The sequence below is a fragment of the Prunus dulcis genome, chromosome 3 (genome assembly GCF_902201215.1).
Source record: "Prunus dulcis chromosome 3, ALMONDv2, whole genome shotgun sequence".
Taxonomy (NCBI): domain Eukaryota; kingdom Viridiplantae; phylum Streptophyta; class Magnoliopsida; order Rosales; family Rosaceae; genus Prunus; species Prunus dulcis.
The window spans coordinates 22,308,087-22,326,716 of record NC_047652.1 but is presented as its reverse complement, the minus strand read 5'-3'; the positions used below and the strand labels follow the sequence as shown (position 1 = coordinate 22,326,716).

Below are 18,630 nucleotides of genomic sequence, written 5' to 3'. Positions count from 1 at the left end.
ACGTCATAATCCCACACCCTACCGTTTTTGCTTTATCCGCAGCGACGGTGCAAGCAACTGGCATCGTAAATCGAATAGACAGGAGGGAGCGCCCATGAGCTTCACCTTGGCGCGCTTCGTCCTCCTTCACTCTAGGGTCTGCTCAGAAGCTGCAACTACCACCAAAAACAATGGCGGTCTTATTTCAACCCTCAATAAAAGAAAATTTACTTCGACTGCCATCCCCAGAGCTCAAAATAAGGTAGCATGATAATAATTTTTTCATCTATCTTTGTTTCTAAGACGCAATTTTTTATCTTCATGTTCTTTAGAAGATTTTGAACTTATTTGTTTGAGTTGTTTGATGGGTAGACAAGTGAAGAGCTACTGGTGGTAGTTGGGGGCGGAGCAGCTGGGGTTTATGGAGCAATTAGAGCTAAAACTCTGGCTCCTAATCTCAATGTAGTGGTCATTGAGAAAGGAAAGCCTCTATCCAAGGTAAGTCTCTTTTCACAAGGTTTTTTTTTTTTTTCACGGCAAGAATCGGAGATTATTAAGCCAAGTTGGTTTATTATCCATTTGTTATTGGCAGGTAAAAATTTCTGGAGGAGGCCGATGCAATGTGACAAATGGGCGTTGTGTTGATAATAAGGTAGTAAATACATGAGGTTAAATTGAAATTAGAACATCTTGCATGCATACATTTTGGTTTTGCTCAGAATGATGATTTTGGTCGTAGATGTTGGCAGAAAATTACCCTAGGGGTCATAAAGAATTGAGAGGAGCATTCTTCAATGTGCATGGGCCAGTTGATACCATGTCCTGGTTTTCTGAACATGGGGTTAGGCTGAAGGTTGGTACCAAGCTACATGTCAGTTTCTTTACACGTGTGTTTATTGTGCATGTTTAATTTGTTCTCTGCTGACCGTAGATTGAGGACGATGGAAGGGTATTTCCTGTCAGCAACAGTTCGTCTACGATAATTGATTGTCTCATGTCTGAATCGACACGACTGGGAGGTATGTTTGTCCACTGATGGAATGATGCTGCTATTTGATCACTTCAGTCTGTTCCTTTGTATTAACCTTTATGGGGCTCTTGTTGAAAAGCTACATCTAAGATGGCTTTTATTTGGCAAGAAGTTATTTTCAGCAGTATGTTGTCATTTCATAGACAACTAGTCCTCTCTACTCCTTTCTCGGTCTTATAATATTTATCTAACATCCAAATCAGGATGCTTGAGTGGCAGAGTTCTAACAGTATGACTTGCAAGTTGTTTGTGCTGAAATTGGTTCCTCAACCAGTTTCTCTGCAGACTGGAAAAGCTGTGATAACTGCATCTCCTACTGCTGGAGGGAAATTTCTTCTAGGGATTGAAAAGCGCACCTTCAGTTCCCCTGAATATGTTGAAGCTGATTATCTTTTGATTGCCAGCGGTAATAGCAAGCAGGTTGTAATAGATCCTTATTCCTTTGCTTGTCATGTTGATGGATTGAGTTTGTTGAAATGTCTTTGTTCTTGTGTCAGGGTTACAGTCTTGCATCTCAGCTTGGTCATTCAATTGTAGATCCAGTACCAAGCTTATTTACTTTCAAGATTGAGGATCCACGGCTGGCAGATTTGTCAGGGGTAATTTTCTTTCATAATGATCAAAATCCTTTGCTTACTGCGTATCAAATTATTAACCATCATTGTCTTTATTTGCTTATGAAACATGTGTACTCGAGAGAAACAAGCTTGTGTATGGTTCTTAACCCTTTGTTTTTTTGTAATCACATTCAGATTACATTCCCTAAAGTTAAGGCAACACTGAAAATAGAGAATGCCCGAAGGAATATACCACAGCTTACGCAGGCATGTTTTATTTGTTGCCATCATTTAGATTTTCAATAATTCATGTGCCATATCCAAAATATTTGGAACTGTAGGTTGGACCTGTGTTGGTCACGCACTGGGGATTCAGTGGGCCTGCAATTCTTCGGTTATCTGCTTGGGGTGCCTGTGTTTTATCCAGTTCAGGATACAAAGGAAAGGAGATTTCTTCTTTTGTTATTTTATTTTTCCGGCCGCATCTTTTCATTACCTTTGAAATATTGTTTTTTCTCAACTTGGTAGCATCTGGATGCAGGGACTCTTATTGTAGACTTCACACCTGATGTGCATATAGAACATCTGAAGTCAATCCTCACCCAACACAAAAATTGGTTTGCGGTAGTCCTTGGTCTTAACTCTTATTGCTTCCTTGGTGAACTTGTAGATTTCTATTTAATCAAATGTCATGGTCAAAGTGAAACTGTGGAACTAGTTTCTTTATGAGTAACGATGGGGCTAGGTGGGTTTATAATTGAGCACACCCAACTATGTATCTGGGTTTTGCATAAGAAGGTGGACTTACAAATACTTAGGTTTGGAAGAAGTTGGTGTGAACCAGTAGTGACATAATGCCTTAGGTTCGGAAGAAGTTGGTGTGACAATCTTATCAACTGAAGACGTGTGCCATGTTTATATATTCACTTATGTTAGGACTGTGACACAATACGCTTAATTTTATTCTAAATACTTCTCACTTACATTATACTCTTGCAATTTGTTGTGCCTTGAATTGACAATTCTCTTGCTTTTTGCCTATACCCCTGCAGAAGCAAAAACTGTCCAATTCATATCCTTCAGAATTTGGCCTTGTGAAGAGATTTTGGATATATATATTGGGTCGCCAGGTTTTATTTTTGTTCCAAGCTTAAACATGATATGTTGCACTCTTAAAGAGAAATTAGCCTCATAGATATATTTTTCTTTCAATATTCGTGTGTAGGGTTTACTTGGTGATACCTTGTGGGCTTCCATTTCAAAGAACTCATTAATTTCTCTCGCACATATGTTAAAGCATTGCAACTTTTATGTTACAGGAAAGGTAGGTTTTGGTAAACCTGCTCTGCACCCCCCAAGTTTTTTCTTTAAGACAAATCTTTTGCACCTTATTGAAATATGTGCTTCATTTCATGGTGAAGAGTCAATATAAGGATGAATTTGTCACTGCTGGTGGTGTTCCACTCTCTGAGGTCTCTCTCTCTCTCTCTCTCTCTCTCTCTCTCTCTCTCTCTCTCACACACACACACACACACATATTAGAAGTGTAATTGTGTTTCTTGCTTTTGTGAAGATATCGATGAATACGATGGAAAGCAAAATCCAGTCACATCTATTCTTTGCTGGAGAGGTAGTATGCATGGAAAATACTTGTTTTGTTCATTGGAAAAAAATAAAAAACAATCCATACTTGCACTCGTGCATGTACATACAGGCACATGGTGTCCTACTTATGGTGCTGAAAAGTAAACATCTGTTTTCAGGTACTGAACGTTGATGGGATAACTGGTGGTTTCAATTTTCAGGTAAAAGACCTCTCATATAAAAGAAATGACAAATTATAACCATTTAACAGGTTGTTAATACCATAACTGTAGTATGTTTGAATATTAACTTAAATTTTCAGAGGCCTTCTTCTAAAGTCACTGCATGCAAAGTCTGGCACTAAGAATAAATTGTTGGTGTTGAAAACATTGCCTTGCTCAAGATTTGGGTTTACATGGTCAAATATTCAACTCGTAAGAACCATTGGTGGAGATTTTCCCATCTAATATCTTGTCGTCCATCATCATAATGGACTTTGACCTTGTCCTTGATAATCTTGACAGGTTTAAGCATGTTTTTGTTCTGCTCAAATCAAAGGATGGCCAATGCAATTTTTTTCTTTGTTCTATAATCGAAATTGCAACTGGCATAATGTAATAGTCAAAGAGAGAAAATTCATGATTAATGGTCTAGCTCCCCATCTCATGTTAGACTTTGAAAATGTTCTACCATGCCATTTATAATCATATGTTAGTTCAAAATCATCACTCTGTTCTCCTTGGGCTGTTTTTGCTGCAGAACGCTTGGTCTGGCGGATACATTGCAGGAACTAGTATTGGCAAACAAGCGGTTGGTGCTTAAGTTATCTATGCGAGGGACATGTTTGACAAACTTGGTAAGCAATTTCTTGGTGCTAAACTGGTTATTTATGTCGGGAAGATACAGGAGACAACACAGAAGTATTTGCTCATAAATGTTGACTCAATTTAATTGCTTAACTACTATACAGATGGTCCAGATGAAGAGGCTGCCGCTGATGGCTATGAAAGACCTGACAATACAGTACTAAACGTGAAAACCCCCCTTGTTTTCTTTACCTAACAATTTTGTTTGTCAGTCTGAGTCACGACCAAATACGTTTGCTTTCAAGAAACAAACAAATACATCTCTGTCGTCTTAAAAAACTATTTTTGTGAGTGCTGCATGCATTCACAGAATCACAAGAGTTTTTTATTTGATCTTCTTATCTGGATGTGATTTCATGTTTCTGAAAGGTGCACTAGGCTGAATGTGGAGTTCGGGGTGATAAATGATAATTAAAATCTTAATCAGCTGCCTTTTTCTGTATTTATTTTATACAAATGATAATCTAAATTAATGAAATTTATCGCGGGGGGGGGATTCGAACTTGGTGCAAGGGAGCGAGTTCACCTCTGTAACCAACCGCACTAACTCGTTTGTCGATATTACTAATTCTTAATTTAGCTGTGGATGCTGTGACCAATACCAGGGGCGACGGCGTGGTCCCCACTACTAGCGCCGCACCCTGAGTCTTCCCAACCAGGCCCTTGGATTAGACAGAGGATATTTCCTTTCCTTGACGTTTGGAAATTGCACCACGTTGCACTTTGACTCTGTTTAATAGTAATTCAATAATAGCATGCTTATGAATTTTCAAAGCGTTGACGCCGCGTCTATCTAGCGGTCCAATGAACGATTGTCACATCGTACCATGAAAAATAAAATTGCGGGTCCAATTTTTGCAAACCATCGAAAATGCCATATGTGCCCAAATTAAAGTTGGGCCACAAGGCACACCACAATTAAACACATGCAAATATAAATAAATTCCACGGATAAACTTAAAGAACAATCAAGTTTAATTATTAATTATTTAGTCGGAAGAATAAAAAAGAGGGTATGTAGAATATGGCCAGAATCCAGTGGATTTTGGTCAGACGATCTGGAACGTTGGTCCTCCAATCAAATCAAATCATTATTTTATTATTAGGTACTCAACAAACCCAACACACCAAAGCACTAGTCAAATTAATAAATACATTTTTTTATAGTATTAGTTTAGGTGCAAAAGGAAAAGGAAAAGAAAAAGCTTATTAATAAAGTAAAAGAAATGGACCATATCCAAAGCCAGAGCTGATTTCCCAGCTTGGTGTAGGGAGGGATGGGATTGGAAAGTGGAGGCGTTGGACAGCAACCACTTTGCATTTGGAAAAATCCAAAAAATCACATGAGATATACCTTTCCACGTCCTGGTCCCTCCTTTTTGCTGTATATTCCAGAATCCAAAGAATGTTTATCTCCAAACCCAAACACATCCAATACAATTTTTTTTCAATTTTTTTTTCATTTTTTTCATTTTTTTCATTTTTATCTGTTCCGAAATCTCTACTCCACTGGCTCTTAAAAGCACCTCAGCTTTTCTCTCCGCTATTTCCCGTGACTCGCCCGAGTTGGAGTCGGCGCTCCGAGTTTCCGCGGCCAGCTGACCTTTGCCTAACTGCCTATGTGGTAATCTTTAACACTCGCATAGTCACATCACATGCATTAATATATACACACACGCGCACACACGCATATATATAAATAGAATGGCGGTGAGTCTCTGATGAGCTTCTTGATGTTTTACTTTGGATTTGAGCAGAACCAGTGAAAGAGCTTGGCGAGCGAGCGAGAGAAAGAGATAGAGAGAGATGAAGGAGGAACAAGAAAGAGAAATGGGAGAGAAGATAAAGATTGGTGTTTGTGTGATGGAAAAGAAGGTGAAATGCGGCTCCGAGGTTCTTCTTTTCCTTTTTGCTCATTTTTGTACACACTTCGAAACCAGAGATGTAAATAAGTTGAACAATGTATGTATGCAATGAGCCTCTTCGTTTTCTGTAGGTGTTCTCAGCGCCGATGGGAGAGATTCTCGAAAGGCTACAAGCATTTGGTGAATTTGAGGTATTGCTTTTGTTTTCATTCAATTTGCGTCTCAAATTTGTTCTTGTTGCGAGTTGGATCTAATTATAAATTTTTGCACGTTGTAATGTTTTAGTGTTGCTCATCATTTTATTACGCAAATATATACGCAGTGCCAGTTTTTCTGCTATATCTCATACATGTCTTGTTGCGAATCTTCTGGTAGATCTCACATTTTGGGGACAAGGTCATTCTTGAAGATCCGATTGAAAGGTATCTGTTTTCCTTAACTGTATGTGTTTTTGTGACAGTATAAAATGTGTGTGTTTGTTTATGAGCCTGTGATTGCGGCATGAATAGTTATTGCTGACAGATTCTGGTGTCATCAACTTGGTGACTATTTCAATACATAAATTTTAAGTGACTAATTTGTTACCCCGTTACTGTATTTTACAGCTGGCCAATTTGTGACTGCTTGATTGCTTTTCATTCCTCCGGCTATCCTCTGGAAAAGGCTGAGGCATATGCTGCTTTAAGGAAGTAAGCTATGTTGTTCTTCATGTACAGATTCTATGAAATGCAACCATCATATGTATGTGTGTGTGTATGTACTGTGAAACTCACAATTCTATTCAGTTCGGTTTTGGAACCTTTTCACTGCATTAAAAGGGTCTCTTTACATACTTTTCCCTTGTTCTTTGAATTCATGGAGGGCTTTTTCCTTCTTCTTTTTTGTCTTGTCTGTAAGGAAAAGTAGTTTATTTATCTAAATATCTGTTCTTTTTATCCAGACCTTTTCTAGTAAATGAGTTGGAGCAGCAACACCTTCTCCATGACCGTAGGAAGGTGTATGAGGTATGCTTATGAATTTCTTCTTGATAGAGAATTACTATGTCAAAAGTGGACGAGTCTTCATGCACGAACTTAATGTTTTTTTTCTTGTTCTTTGTTAATATATTTTGTTTATAGAAATAGAATGTCAATAACTAATGAATAACTTCGGTGGATTCAAGCATCTTGAAATGCATGGAGTCCCTGTTCCCAGATATGCCCTTGTAAATAGAGAAGTACCATATCAGGAGCTGGACTATTTTATTGAGGAAGAAGATTTTGTTGAGGTTCATGGTCATCGTTTCTGGAAGCCATTTGTGGAGAAGCCTGTTGAAGGTCAGCTTGTTTCTAAATATATGAATAAGTTGTTCTATTATTTTTTGTCATCACATATTGGCTTCTGTTTGAACCTTGTTTTTGCTAAATCCTTAAACCTAGTCACTACTCACAGAGAGAATGTCAGGAGTATCCATTATTATTGTTGTTTTTTCATAACTTTATCTTGCACTTGATAGTGACTCTTTTCTTTTGCTTCTATGAAGGGGATGATCATAGTATAATGATATATTATCCGAGTTCGGCAGGTGGAGGAATGAAGGAATTGTTTAGGAAGGTGAGCTTTTAACTGCCTATTGTATGATATGCTCAAAAGAGAGTTTTGTATTCGCGAATGTGTTGATACGAAAAGTATTTGAAACCAAGGTGATTTCATCTATGAGAAAGGTTAGGGAAGTCCTGGTTGATGGATAGTCTTTTTTGCCTCTTGCTACCCAAACCAAACTTACTCACTTTGTGGTCAGATCGAGTTTTGGGGTAATTTTGACCATCAAAAAGGAAATCTGGATTTAAGGAGGTTTGGATAAATCAGCTTTACTACTCATTAGTCATTAGTCATAATATGACTACCAAATAAAATATGGGCATTTATACTATCATCCTACCGATATGTGAATGTGGCTAGTAATGTATCAAGTTTGAGACTACTGTATTTATGAGTTCTTAGAATTTATATGTTCATTATCCATGATTGATATGTTTTCATTGTCTGATTTCAGGTTGGTAACCGCTCTAGTGAGTTCCATCCAGAGGTTAGAAGAGTGAGACGTGAAGGCTCTTATATATACGAAGAATTCATGCCAACTGGAGGAACAGATGTCAAGGTTGGATGCTTTGTGTTTGAGATCTTTCATAGTTCCTAAGTTGACATGAAAATGAGGTTAAATGCTCTCATTAATCTAACATATCGTTAACATTTCAAGTTTCATGTCATCATATTTACTGACAGCATGGAATGGAGTTTTCTTATGCACTGTTAATAGAGACTGCTCATACAATTCTCCCTGTGCATAATCGCTGTTTGAGACCATTATTTTGTCCTAACTTGGTTGTATACTTAGACATTTAAATGGTTCATTTTCATAAGTAATTGTTTCCTCTTCTCCTTAAATAATACAGGTGTATACAGTGGGCCCTGAATATGCACATGCTGAGGCAAGGAAGTCTCCTGTTGTTGATGGTGTTGTCATGAGAAATCCTGATGGCAAGGAAGTAAGTACTGCATGTAAGATAGTATGGTTGATCTGCCTCTTGTTCTTCCGATTCTTTTCTATGTCTCTATCTCTTTATCTCTCTCTTTCTCTGTATAATATGAATTCTTTGATTTCCAGATGCTTGTAATCTTTTTAAATCTTTTATTCTGAAATGATCTATAACACCAGGCACATTTTTTCACTTGAATTGATTTGGAATACCAATGTTGATAGTTTTTCTGTTTACATATTTAGAATGAAAATAGTTATAATGCCTGGTTCAATCAGTGATGTGATGATCAATCCCTTAACAGATAGCATGCTGCAACCGGGAAATACTGGGGGTGAAATGATACATTGCTATTGCTGAATGGGGGTTGAAAGAGTGATGTTTGCTTGTTAATTCATTTGACAGGTGAGGTATCCTGTTTTACTGACACCTACCGAGAAGCAAATGGCAAGGGATGTCTGCATTGCATTTAGGCAAGCGGTATGTTTAACTGTAGTATTAAATAGTCTGGAATCACAAGGCTAATTACTAGTTTCAGTAAATGTTTTGATGTTGCGTTAATACTCTCGCTTGTGCCACTAGACAAGTTTGTCTGCTGATACTGATAGTTGCATTAATCTTACGTGTATTGGGATATGTTTGTTTTATTTGTTCCTTTTTCAAAACTGTCTGACCAAAAAAAAAAAAGAAAAAAAAAAGAAGGAATTCTGCTGCAGTCAGCTTTTTCCTTAATTGAGTAGACTCTAGAGTTAGTGACTTAAATTACCTTCCAGCCTCATGTGAGTTGGTTTCCTAGATGCAATAGAACCTGTTTATGTTGTTGTTCTAGTGAATGTTCTGCATTAGTGAGGATTAACTATTTTTAACTATTTTTACTTTGGGTTCATTTTTCAATTCTTCTACTTGTTTGCAGGTTTGTGGGTTTGATCTTTTGCGCTGTGAGGGACGTTCCTATGTTTGTGATGTGAATGGATGGAGTTTCGTAAAAAACTCTTACAAGTAATGGTCGCTACTTCCTTCCTAATTATTTGATTAATCATGAAAGTTCTCTAAAGCTGGTTTTTCTGTGTGGTTTCAAATTTCATAAGTGCATGTTCACTTTTGTCACAAATGATTAATGTTACTTTGCAATACAGGTATTACGATGATGCTGCTTGTGTGCTCAGGAAGATATTTTTAGATGCTAAGGCTCCTCATCTTTCTTCTGCAATTCCACCAACGTTACCATGGAAGGTCAATGAACCAAGCCAACCTTCTGAGGGACTAACTCGTCAAGGAAGTGGAATTATTGGAACATTTGGGCAGTTGGAGGAGCTACGCTGTGTTATTGCCATCATTCGGCAGTATGTTTATTTCTCTCAGCTTTTTACTTCTTGTCTCTTCTTGTAGCTGAATTGCTTATTTTCTCTTCGTGTCTCTGTTTTTCTTTGGCCAGTGGTGATAGAACTCCCAAACAGAAGGTAAAGCTGAAGGTTACTGAGGAGAAGCTCCTGAACTTGATGCTAAAGTACAACGGGGGACGACCTAGATCCGAGGTGGTTGATTTCTCTTTTTAGACCTTTTTATGTATTTTGTTCAACATTTTGTATAAACTGACCATTGTATGGGTTCTCATTTTACAGACAAAACTGAAGAGTGCTATCCAATTGCAAGATTTGTTGGATGCCACACGAATGCTTGTACCTCGTACTAGGTATCTATTGTAACATTAAAACTTTTTCATTATCTTAGTTAATAAATAACAGTCCTGATCTCTTGGATTATATGGGTCCAAGAGATTTGTGGTCACTCACCGTTGGATGTAAATTCAACGGTTCACTCACTCTTGCACTCCTTTTAAGAAACCTTTTTGAACCATTGGATTAATATCCAATGGTGGGTGACCACAATCTCTTGGACTCCTGTGGTCCAAGAGATCATGACTGTAATAAATAATGGTTGATGTATGTCATTCATATGAAACTCACCTTCTACCCGTTTTCCCATTCTTTGAAATTCATGTTTGAAGTCATTACAGGAAACACTAATTCTAATTGCTACCTAGTTCTCATATCATGATACTGGTGAGGGTTCTGAATTAATGAGGACTCTTTACATTGTCTAGACCAGGTCGAGAAAGTGATAGTGAGGCAGAAGACATTGAACATGCTGAAAAGCTTCGTCAAGTTAAAGCAGTGCTCGAGGAGGTTATCTAGTTTACTTTTAATTTTTTATTTAGTGATTAAAAATATTCAGTTATAATAATCTCGTTACTCTTTCCCTTTATTTTATCAAGAATCGAATTCACCTTTTGGGCTTTAGGGGTTCATGAGTGATCGTGTATTTTTTAAAATGAGTTTCTTACTTATCTGCCTCTGTTACGTGGCTCATTGTGTCATGCAATTGTCAACAAAAATTGAAACGTTTTGTGGCCCAACTCTTTCATTACTTCCACCAACTATATGGGAACTGCTCACTTTTTTGTACTTAACATTCTTTTCATAGTAAATCAATCTATATTGATTTATGTAAGATTACCTATAACGTATGAGTTGTCCGAAATTGGGCTGAATATATTTCCTAAATTAAGCCAATAGTGCTGGATCAATGCCAATAAAGATTGACTAGTTGCAAAAATGTCTCGATTCAAGGATGCACACACACATTTATATTTTCTTTGACTTCGGATTGGCATAATTCATCTAATTATTTTGATACTGTTATACTGCCTTATGGTTATAATCATATGCTGTTTTCATGCATATGTTTATCAAGGGGGGACATTTCTCTGGAATTTATAGAAAGGTTCAACTAAAGCCACTAAAGTGGGTTAAAGTGGCAAAAAGTAATGGTGAAGGTGAGGAAGAACGCCCAGTTGAAGCTTTAATGGTTCTTAAATATGGGGGTGTCCTTACACATGCTGGCAGAAAGCAGGTATCGATTTATTTTTGTATCATTCGTTGTGCTCCTGGGTTGCAATTTGTATTTCCATGTATGATCAATTCTCCAACAGTTAGTATAAGAAGTCATTCTTTATAACACATGTACGAACCCTTTTTGTCCAAAAAACATATTATTATATTTCATTTTTCCGATGTTTACTCTTTTCTCTTCTTTCACATGTTTGCAGGCTGAGGAACTGGGTAGATATTTTCGGAATAATATGTATCCAGGTTATTATTTTCATTTTATTTTGTAACATGTGCCTGTTTAGTGGGAACATATATGTCAAAGATTTTGTTTCCCCTTTATTCTTTCCTTCCAAATTTTGTTTGCAAGGAAGACGGAGAGTTCATTACAATCAGCTAGTTTTTTATTAGAAGATTGTTGACTGATTAGAAGTTGGATAATAGCTTTCTACTGTCGGTACTTCTTCTCATAATGAACTTTTACACAATTGCAGGTGAAGGTACCGGCCTTCTTCGCCTCCATAGCACCTATCGTCATGATCTTAAAATCTACAGCTCTGATGAGGGCCGTGTGCAGGTATAGCCTCATTAGTGCTCACAATTATCTTGTTTTCATATCGTGCTCCCTTTTCCTTCCTATCTTGTTTATTTGCTAATTAAGTGGAGTAAATTTCCTAAATTTATGACCATTGACCCTTGAGTTTGTCACCATCGATGAGTCACGTTATTTACAAGGTATTTGTTTACAGATGTCTGCAGCTGCATTTGCCAAAGGCCTACTTGATCTAGAAGGGCAGCTAACACCAATCCTGGTCTGTAGCTTTTTCACATAATTGTGACTGCTTTTGGAAGTTGAGTTTGTGTGACTGAATTTATTCTCTATCTTAAGGTTTCCCTGGTTAGCAAGGACTCCTCTATGTTGGATGGACTTGACAATGCAAGTGTTGAGATGGAAGAAGCAAAGGTTTGTCTTACATTTTCACAGGCTAGGAGGACAGGGGAATTGGATAGCCGATGATTGAGAATGCTTCTTTAACAATAATGTCATGAAAGTGATCATGTGATTCTTGACACATAGTTGAGAGGGCTTCCCTTTTTCGCATAATGCATTTGCAGGCTAGGTTGAATGAAATTATTACTTCTGGTGCGAAGACGGTTCATAACAATGCAACATCTCCTTGGATGGCTGATGGAAGTGGACTGCCTTCAAATGCTTCTGAACTTCTACCCAAATTGGTAAATGCATTCTGTTTGCTTATCTACAAGTTGTATTGCTCCTGATATAAAGTATATTATTCCTCATTTTTCTGAAGTATGTCAATTTCAAATGTTGGAAAATATTGGCTAGTGATTGTGAGGCCCAAATTCTTGACTGGAGGGGACACCCAAAGACTTTTAGTTTTTCGTCTTGTATAAGACTAAAAAAACATTGAATTTTTCATATTCTCAAAGAGTTGAACAGTGAGAGTAGATTGCGATTATGATTGCCTGATCAATTTGATGGAGTCATGTTAAGTGCCTTGGCTGCAGACATAACTTTCATTTGACACCTATGATAATGATACTCATCATGTTGTAACCTTGTGTTGGATTCTCAAAACTTTTGTCGCTCCACTCCACAGGGTGAAAAGTCCAGTTGATGCAGTTGTTAGTGCATAAGATATTATGTGCAATTCTATTTCCTTTTGCTTATTCTAACAGGCAGATTGCAGCAGTTCTGTTTTAAAACGATCCAAATCATCCTTAACATTACCATCGCCTTTTTTTCCTTAATGTTTCTTATCTAATGAATAGGTAAAATTGACTAAGAAGGTCACTGAACAAGTAAGACTGCTAGCCAAGGATGAAGATGAGGAACTTACAAAGACAAGCTCATATGATGTGATACTTCCTTATGACCAAGCAAAGGCCCTTGGTAAGACTAACATCGATGTTGATCGTATTGCTGCTGGGTTGCCATGTGGCAGTGAGGGATTCCTTTTGATGTATGCTCGTTGGAGAAAGCTTGTAAGGGACTTGTACAACGAACGAAAAGAGTAAGTGCTACCATCTGTTTTTATTTTATTTTACTTTGGTTGTTGTCTCTAGTGTAGATTGTTGTGGTTGCATCTATTAAAATTCTTTGCCCACAAGCCAGTGCAAAGGACTTTTTGAAGATATGAAATCTCTTTTGGGGCATCAATCTTAAGATTTTGATATATTAACTTTCGGGTTCTTTTTAAATTTCTCTTACCTAGTATTTTAAGCAAAAATTTAGTTGTGGCTCATAAAGATGCGACTGCTGAGAATAAGATTCTAGTTGTTAAGTATTACAGTGTAATATTGATAGACTCACGGTTTTGTTGACACTGGATTTTCTGGCAGACGATTCGACATAACACAAATCCCGGATGTTTATGACTCATGCAAGTAAGTTCAGTTTTCTGCTCTTTTATATGATGTACCAAATATGTGCAATTAGCTACTACTCGTGTGATTATATTTCGACATAGGTGTCGGCTCATGTGGGACTTTGCAATTATCATATTGTATATAGCATGAGAATGCCATATTAATAATGTTGTTCTGGACTCTTTTTTTTTTTTAACATATCAGGACATGTTAGTACATGCATGAATTTTGTGGGCATAGTATTCTCAAACTAGCTTAGTAAATACAGAAGGACTATGTAATGTAGCAGAATGCGAGGAAAATTTGTTTAGCTTCTATTAACTTGAGCTAAGCACTTTGAATTCTATATCTATCTTATGCTGCATCCCCACATAAATTAAGTTAAAAATCGAGCTTACCGGTTTATCAAAAGTTCACAACCCAAAGTTTATCTCTGGATGCCAATGGTCTTTCCAGAGTTCTTTTTGCTGAAGGTGGCTGATTTGTTATCACTTGACAGATATGATCTTCTGCACAATGCACATCTTAATCTTGAAGGTCTGGATGAACTCTTTAAAGTTGCTCAGGTACAGAAATAATCAAGACACTAGTATGTTTTTATTACATAGCAAAGTGTGTCTGCTGGACTCTTCATCATTCTGTTCTTGAGCCTCACGCCTTACAGCTTTAAAGAGATTGGTCTCCTTTTCAAATGAAAGCCTCAGAAGTTTACATGAGCAAATAGTTCAGTATAAGCTTTTAGGAAATCAGTCTCTTGCGTATTTAATCATTTCTCCTTGGTAGGCATGCCAAATGTTAGTTCAGGTGGGTTCATCATCACAATTAGACTGAGTCTTCCGTGGTATTGTAATTGCAGTTACTTGCAGATGGAGTCATCCCAAATGAGTATGGCATTAACCCAACACAGAAGCTCAAGATTGGTTCAAAGGTAGCCTTCCTGTAGCATGCTCCTTTCATATTACTCTTTATGTTAAGAGAATCTGGAATCACAGTAATAGACAGATTAGGCGCATTATTTGGCTCCTTAATACTTTATGAAGCCACTTGATGGTCATGTGACTGCAAAAAAGAACCAATCTATGCATTGGCCTTAGTTTCTCGTTGGTCAACTGCTTCTTGTACATTGATCGTTTTCCGACATATTCATTCCACATTGTATCTTTACTCCCTGTTGATATGCTATATTCTTTTCGTTTTCATTCAGATTGCTCGTCGTTTGTTGGGTAAGATAATGATTGATTTGAGGAATACTCGTGAAGAAGCCATCAGTGTAGCTGAACCGAAGAGTAATCAGGACGAAACGTCGAAGTTGACCAATTCTGAAAAGGAAGATAAGGAGTACCATCCAAAACTTCATGTTAAGAATGATGACAGAAAATCTAGCGCAACTGACATATCAAAGCTTTACATTAAGAACGAAGATACGAGAAGATCTAGTACGACAAGTGAGATATCAATCGATCAGGATGACGATGATGATAAAGAGACCCAATATCGTTTGGATCCAAAGTAATATAAGAGACCATCACCCCACCACCCCCTCTTCCTTTTTGTTGTTGACTATTCTATGAACCGAAGTATCTATTCTAGATTGATAATTTATCTTTACTTTCTCAGGTACGCCAATGTCAGAACACCTGAACGCCATGTGCGGACGCGCCTTTACTTTACATCAGTGAGTATATAATTTTCTGTGCAGTTTTATATTTGAACTGAGTTCATGTAAATTAATTTAGATTTTGGAATGACAGGAATCTCATATCCACTCTCTCATGAATGTTCTCCGTTACTGTAACCTGGACGAATCTCTTCAAGGAGAAGATGGCCTCGTTTGTTATAGTGCTTTGGAGCGTTTATTCAAAACTAAGGAGCTTGACTACATGAGTTATATAGTGCTGAGGATGTTCGAGAATACAGCGGTGAGTAAATAGGTTTTGGAGGGTAGGTATTTCTACGTGGTTATTTTAGTTTGTGTCACAGTCAATTCTCAGAGCTAGTGTTATAAGACAAGCTCGTGTATGTTACTGGTCAAATCAGCCACTCCTTTTCATGTTTTGTAAATTAGTGTTTTGTGTGTGTGTGTGTGTGTGTGTATGTAGAAAACGCTGAGACCAATATATTTTTAAACTGAATGAAATTGCAGGTAGCTCTTGAAGACCCAAAAAGATTTCGCGTGGAAATGACCTTTAGCCGTGGTGCAGATCTATCACCATTGGAGGTAATACATCCTGAATTATAGAAATGGTACTGAATGAATCAAAAAGGGTTTCTAGAAGGGAGAGAACAGGAATATCAATAAAGTAGACAAAATTGGTTATTGAGGAATGAAATCTACCATGTAAGTTGTTTTTGCCTGTCCAACAAACTAAGCTGTGTTTCCTCTTTTGCTTGGCAGAACAATGACAGTAAGGCTGCTTCATTGCGTCAAGAGCACACACTACCGGTTATGGGTCCAGAGAGGCTGCAAGAAGCAGGATCATATCTGACTTTGGATAAAATGGAGAAAATGATACGCTCATTTGCTATGCCAGCGGAAGATTTTCCTCCACCATCAACTCCAGCAGGATTTTCAGGTTATTTCTCAAAAAGTGCAGCAGTGCTTGAGCGCCTGGTAAATCTTTGGCCTTTTCATAAGCATGCTAATTCTAACGGAAAGTAGCAAGTACCTTCCCCAGCCACCCGTTTTGTTTTCCTTGTCTTTAAACATTCTTTGGTTGTTTTCACCATGATATACACTGAACTTTGGTTGGTTGAAGTTGAACAACCGATGTCAATTTTGAGAACTTTCAGAGAAATTTTGGAAGACCGACAATTGAGAGCCACTGACAAATGTTGTTGAAGGTAACCATGTTAGTCAGAAATTGAGAGCGCCTGCCACAAGAATATGAAAAAGTTCATTGGAATGTTTGTGCGAGGATTTCCTACTATTGAAAAGGCAGTCTATGGTACATGTACTTTCTTTGTATACCAAATTCCGTCCTAATTTGCAAAAAACTTTTCAAATAAGAAAAAATAATCAGGGGGAAGTTTGCTATTACGAAAAATATATAAAGTCGTTTCTGCCCCGCTATCCGATATAAAAAAGACGGGCCGTTTTTACTGTTCCGCCTTAAACTAAATCGTTCAATTTTATATCATCTTGTAATTTATCACTTTAGTTTAGGCAGCGTTATTACTTTAGCAGCGTTACCACCAGAACCGCCTACCAATAACTCCCAATCGCCTCTCTCTCCCTCTATGTCCGCCTCTCGTGGGGCCCTCCTCCTCCGTCTTCCTCCTGTATAGCTCGAGCAAAATGAGAAAGAAGAACAAGAATTTCTGTAATGAATTGCTCTGTATTTCATTGATATTTGAAATCAATCAAATCAATAACAAACAAACAAAAAGTTCACCTAGTTGATCGTTATGCTCTTACCACTCTCATTGGGGCTTAGTTTTTGAGTGGGGTTTACAATTTGTCCAGGTTGCAATCATCGGATTGCAATTCTCAATTAAATTTGGCTTGTTTCTATTCTAGAATCTTGCCTTTTGATATATGGAGTGCGTTGTATTTCATTTTGTATTCTGTAGTTGGTTCGTAATCTGCCTTTTTTTTTAATGACTTTATACCTACCAATAATATTCGCGAAAAAAAATGTTTGGTTACAGTAATTTTGAAATAACGTGTTGTGACAAACTAAGGGGAGATCATGGAGATGACTAATTTATAGAATATGGTGCCGTATTGTTTTAGCTTTCCCTTAATTAGATTTCTTTGGTTATCCATTCATGTACCATGTATGCCCACCCATAACCGTAGCATTATGCATTTCACAACAATGGTTGTGATCAGATCTGGTTTTCCTTCTGTAGGGATAGTCCAAACCAAATTCTGTACTCTTCTTCTTCTTTTTTTTCATTCATTTGTATAAAGATATCGTCAACTTGGATGCAAAGTGACTGGTACACTGTCGTAACCAACTGACTCAATTAATGTCTTATGTCTTTATTTAGGTTCCTCAATTCAGTCTTTGTTTAAATAATTTAGGGGTAGAGGGTCTCCTTAATTTAGGATGCATGGTTGGTCATCCATCAAATAGTGTTTTGGCATGGGTGGGTGAGTTCTGGATTTATATTCCATATGGTATTTGAGCAAGCATCGAAATCAGTAGATATAAATCAGTTTCGCTTTTGATTTGTCTTGTTGAGCTTATCCTTTTGGAACATAATTAAAAGAACCAACAGGATAATTACATTACAGTGGTGGGCATCAAAGTTAAAGGAGCTCATTAATTTTTCGTCCACTTTAGAATTTATTCCGTCCACGTATTACATGCTTGTAGATGCAAATATCTCAGGTTTTCATTAGGGTTCGGAGAGAGCATGCAGTTTGACAAATGTTACTAAATATTTTGTTTAAGGAGAAAACAAGTGTTTTTAAATTGAGCGTTAATTAGACCAGTCACTATAGTAGTTGTGGATGGGAAACCTGGACAAACACGTGTCCGCAACTCTGAGAGAGAGAGAGAGAGAGAGAGAGAGAGACCAGGTATGAATATATATATACATATTTTGTTGAGCCACTCTTCAACTAATCCAAGTTAAACAAAGAGTTTCCTGGACAAACATCAGTCGCCTAATCTGATTCTAGTGTTTACCCAAATAGCAAAAAAACCAACAAAGGGTTTAGAAGAAGAAGAAGAAAAGCAGTAGAGGAGGAGAAAGAAAGACACAGAAAACAGAGAAGATGACACAATTTTCTCACTTCCTTGTGTGGTGCCAATTGCCAAAGCTTTGAATTTAATAGGGACTTCTCTTCCATCGTCTTGTGGAGGGTAGGATTTTCTGGTCTCTATCTGCTTTGGATTTTTAACTCATGTATCACTCTCACTATCACAATCACATACCACAACACGTACGCAAAATGGTCCCCAAATATATAATTTTAGTTTGCATCGCACAAACATGGGCA

At 37.4% G+C, this 18,630-nt stretch overlaps 2 protein-coding genes across 4 annotated transcripts; both read left to right on the top strand.

The window, feature by feature from the left end:
* Positions 1 to 52: 52 nt before the first annotated feature.
* Positions 53 to 4,442, top strand: LOC117623317 (uncharacterized protein YtfP). Its single transcript, XM_034354248.1, has 17 exons — positions 53 to 241; positions 352 to 477; positions 572 to 631; positions 719 to 832; positions 911 to 998; positions 1,284 to 1,429; positions 1,507 to 1,608; positions 1,762 to 1,833; positions 1,908 to 2,007; positions 2,108 to 2,190; positions 2,619 to 2,696; positions 2,792 to 2,890; positions 2,988 to 3,038; positions 3,140 to 3,196; positions 3,330 to 3,371; positions 3,910 to 4,006; positions 4,121 to 4,442. The coding sequence occupies exons 1-16, from the start codon at positions 95 to 97 to the stop codon at positions 3,970 to 3,972; spliced, it is 1,428 nt and encodes a 475-aa protein (XP_034210139.1). The 5' UTR covers positions 53 to 94; the 3' UTR covers positions 3,973 to 4,006; positions 4,121 to 4,442.
* An 828-nt stretch (positions 4,443 to 5,270) lies between these two features.
* Positions 5,271 to 16,633, top strand: LOC117620775 (inositol hexakisphosphate and diphosphoinositol-pentakisphosphate kinase VIP1-like). Of its 3 annotated transcripts, none has more exons than XM_034350986.1 (31): positions 5,271 to 5,640; positions 5,774 to 5,891; positions 6,013 to 6,072; positions 6,257 to 6,303; positions 6,487 to 6,570; positions 6,822 to 6,885; positions 7,044 to 7,197; positions 7,404 to 7,474; positions 7,917 to 8,021; positions 8,317 to 8,409; positions 8,806 to 8,880; positions 9,314 to 9,399; positions 9,537 to 9,743; positions 9,836 to 9,935; positions 10,023 to 10,093; positions 10,505 to 10,586; positions 11,155 to 11,313; positions 11,510 to 11,552; positions 11,783 to 11,865; positions 12,038 to 12,100; positions 12,178 to 12,252; positions 12,405 to 12,524; positions 13,083 to 13,324; positions 13,653 to 13,697; positions 14,179 to 14,245; positions 14,536 to 14,607; positions 14,884 to 15,188; positions 15,297 to 15,354; positions 15,431 to 15,598; positions 15,823 to 15,897; positions 16,075 to 16,633. In XM_034350986.1, exons 2-31 carry the CDS (start codon positions 5,823 to 5,825, stop codon positions 16,336 to 16,338), a joined length of 3,207 nt encoding a protein of 1,068 aa, XP_034206877.1. In that variant the 5' UTR covers positions 5,271 to 5,640; positions 5,774 to 5,822; the 3' UTR covers positions 16,339 to 16,633. The 3 variants fall into 3 exon arrangements, with proteins under 3 accessions (XP_034206877.1, XP_034206876.1, XP_034206878.1); XM_034350985.1 differs by having other exon boundaries at positions 5,774 to 5,909; XM_034350987.1 differs by lacking the exons at positions 5,271 to 5,640; positions 5,774 to 5,891; positions 6,013 to 6,072; ... (3 more) ...; positions 7,044 to 7,197; positions 7,404 to 7,474 and having other exon boundaries at positions 7,961 to 8,077.
* Positions 16,634 to 18,630: the final 1,997 nt, after the last annotated feature.

Bases quoted from the DNA above. Each gene is read 5' to 3' on its own strand.
- LOC117623317 (XM_034354248.1), top strand. From the start codon at position 95: ATGAGCTTCACCTTGGCGCGCTTCGTCCTCCTTCACTCTAGGGTCTGC. The intron at 833-910 runs GTTGGTACCAAG...TGCTGACCGTAG, and splicing joins AACATGGGGTTAGGCTGAAG to ATTGAGGACGATGGAAGGGT. The intron at 1,609-1,761 runs GTAATTTTCTTT...AATCACATTCAG, and splicing joins GGCTGGCAGATTTGTCAGGG to ATTACATTCCCTAAAGTTAA.
- LOC117620775 (XM_034350985.1), top strand. From the start codon at position 5,823: ATGAAGGAGGAACAAGAAAGAGAAATGGGAGAGAAGATAAAGATTGGT. The intron at 7,475-7,916 runs GTGAGCTTTTAA...GTCTGATTTCAG, and splicing joins TGAAGGAATTGTTTAGGAAG to GTTGGTAACCGCTCTAGTGA. The intron at 12,253-12,404 runs GTTTGTCTTACA...ATGCATTTGCAG, and splicing joins TTGAGATGGAAGAAGCAAAG to GCTAGGTTGAATGAAATTAT.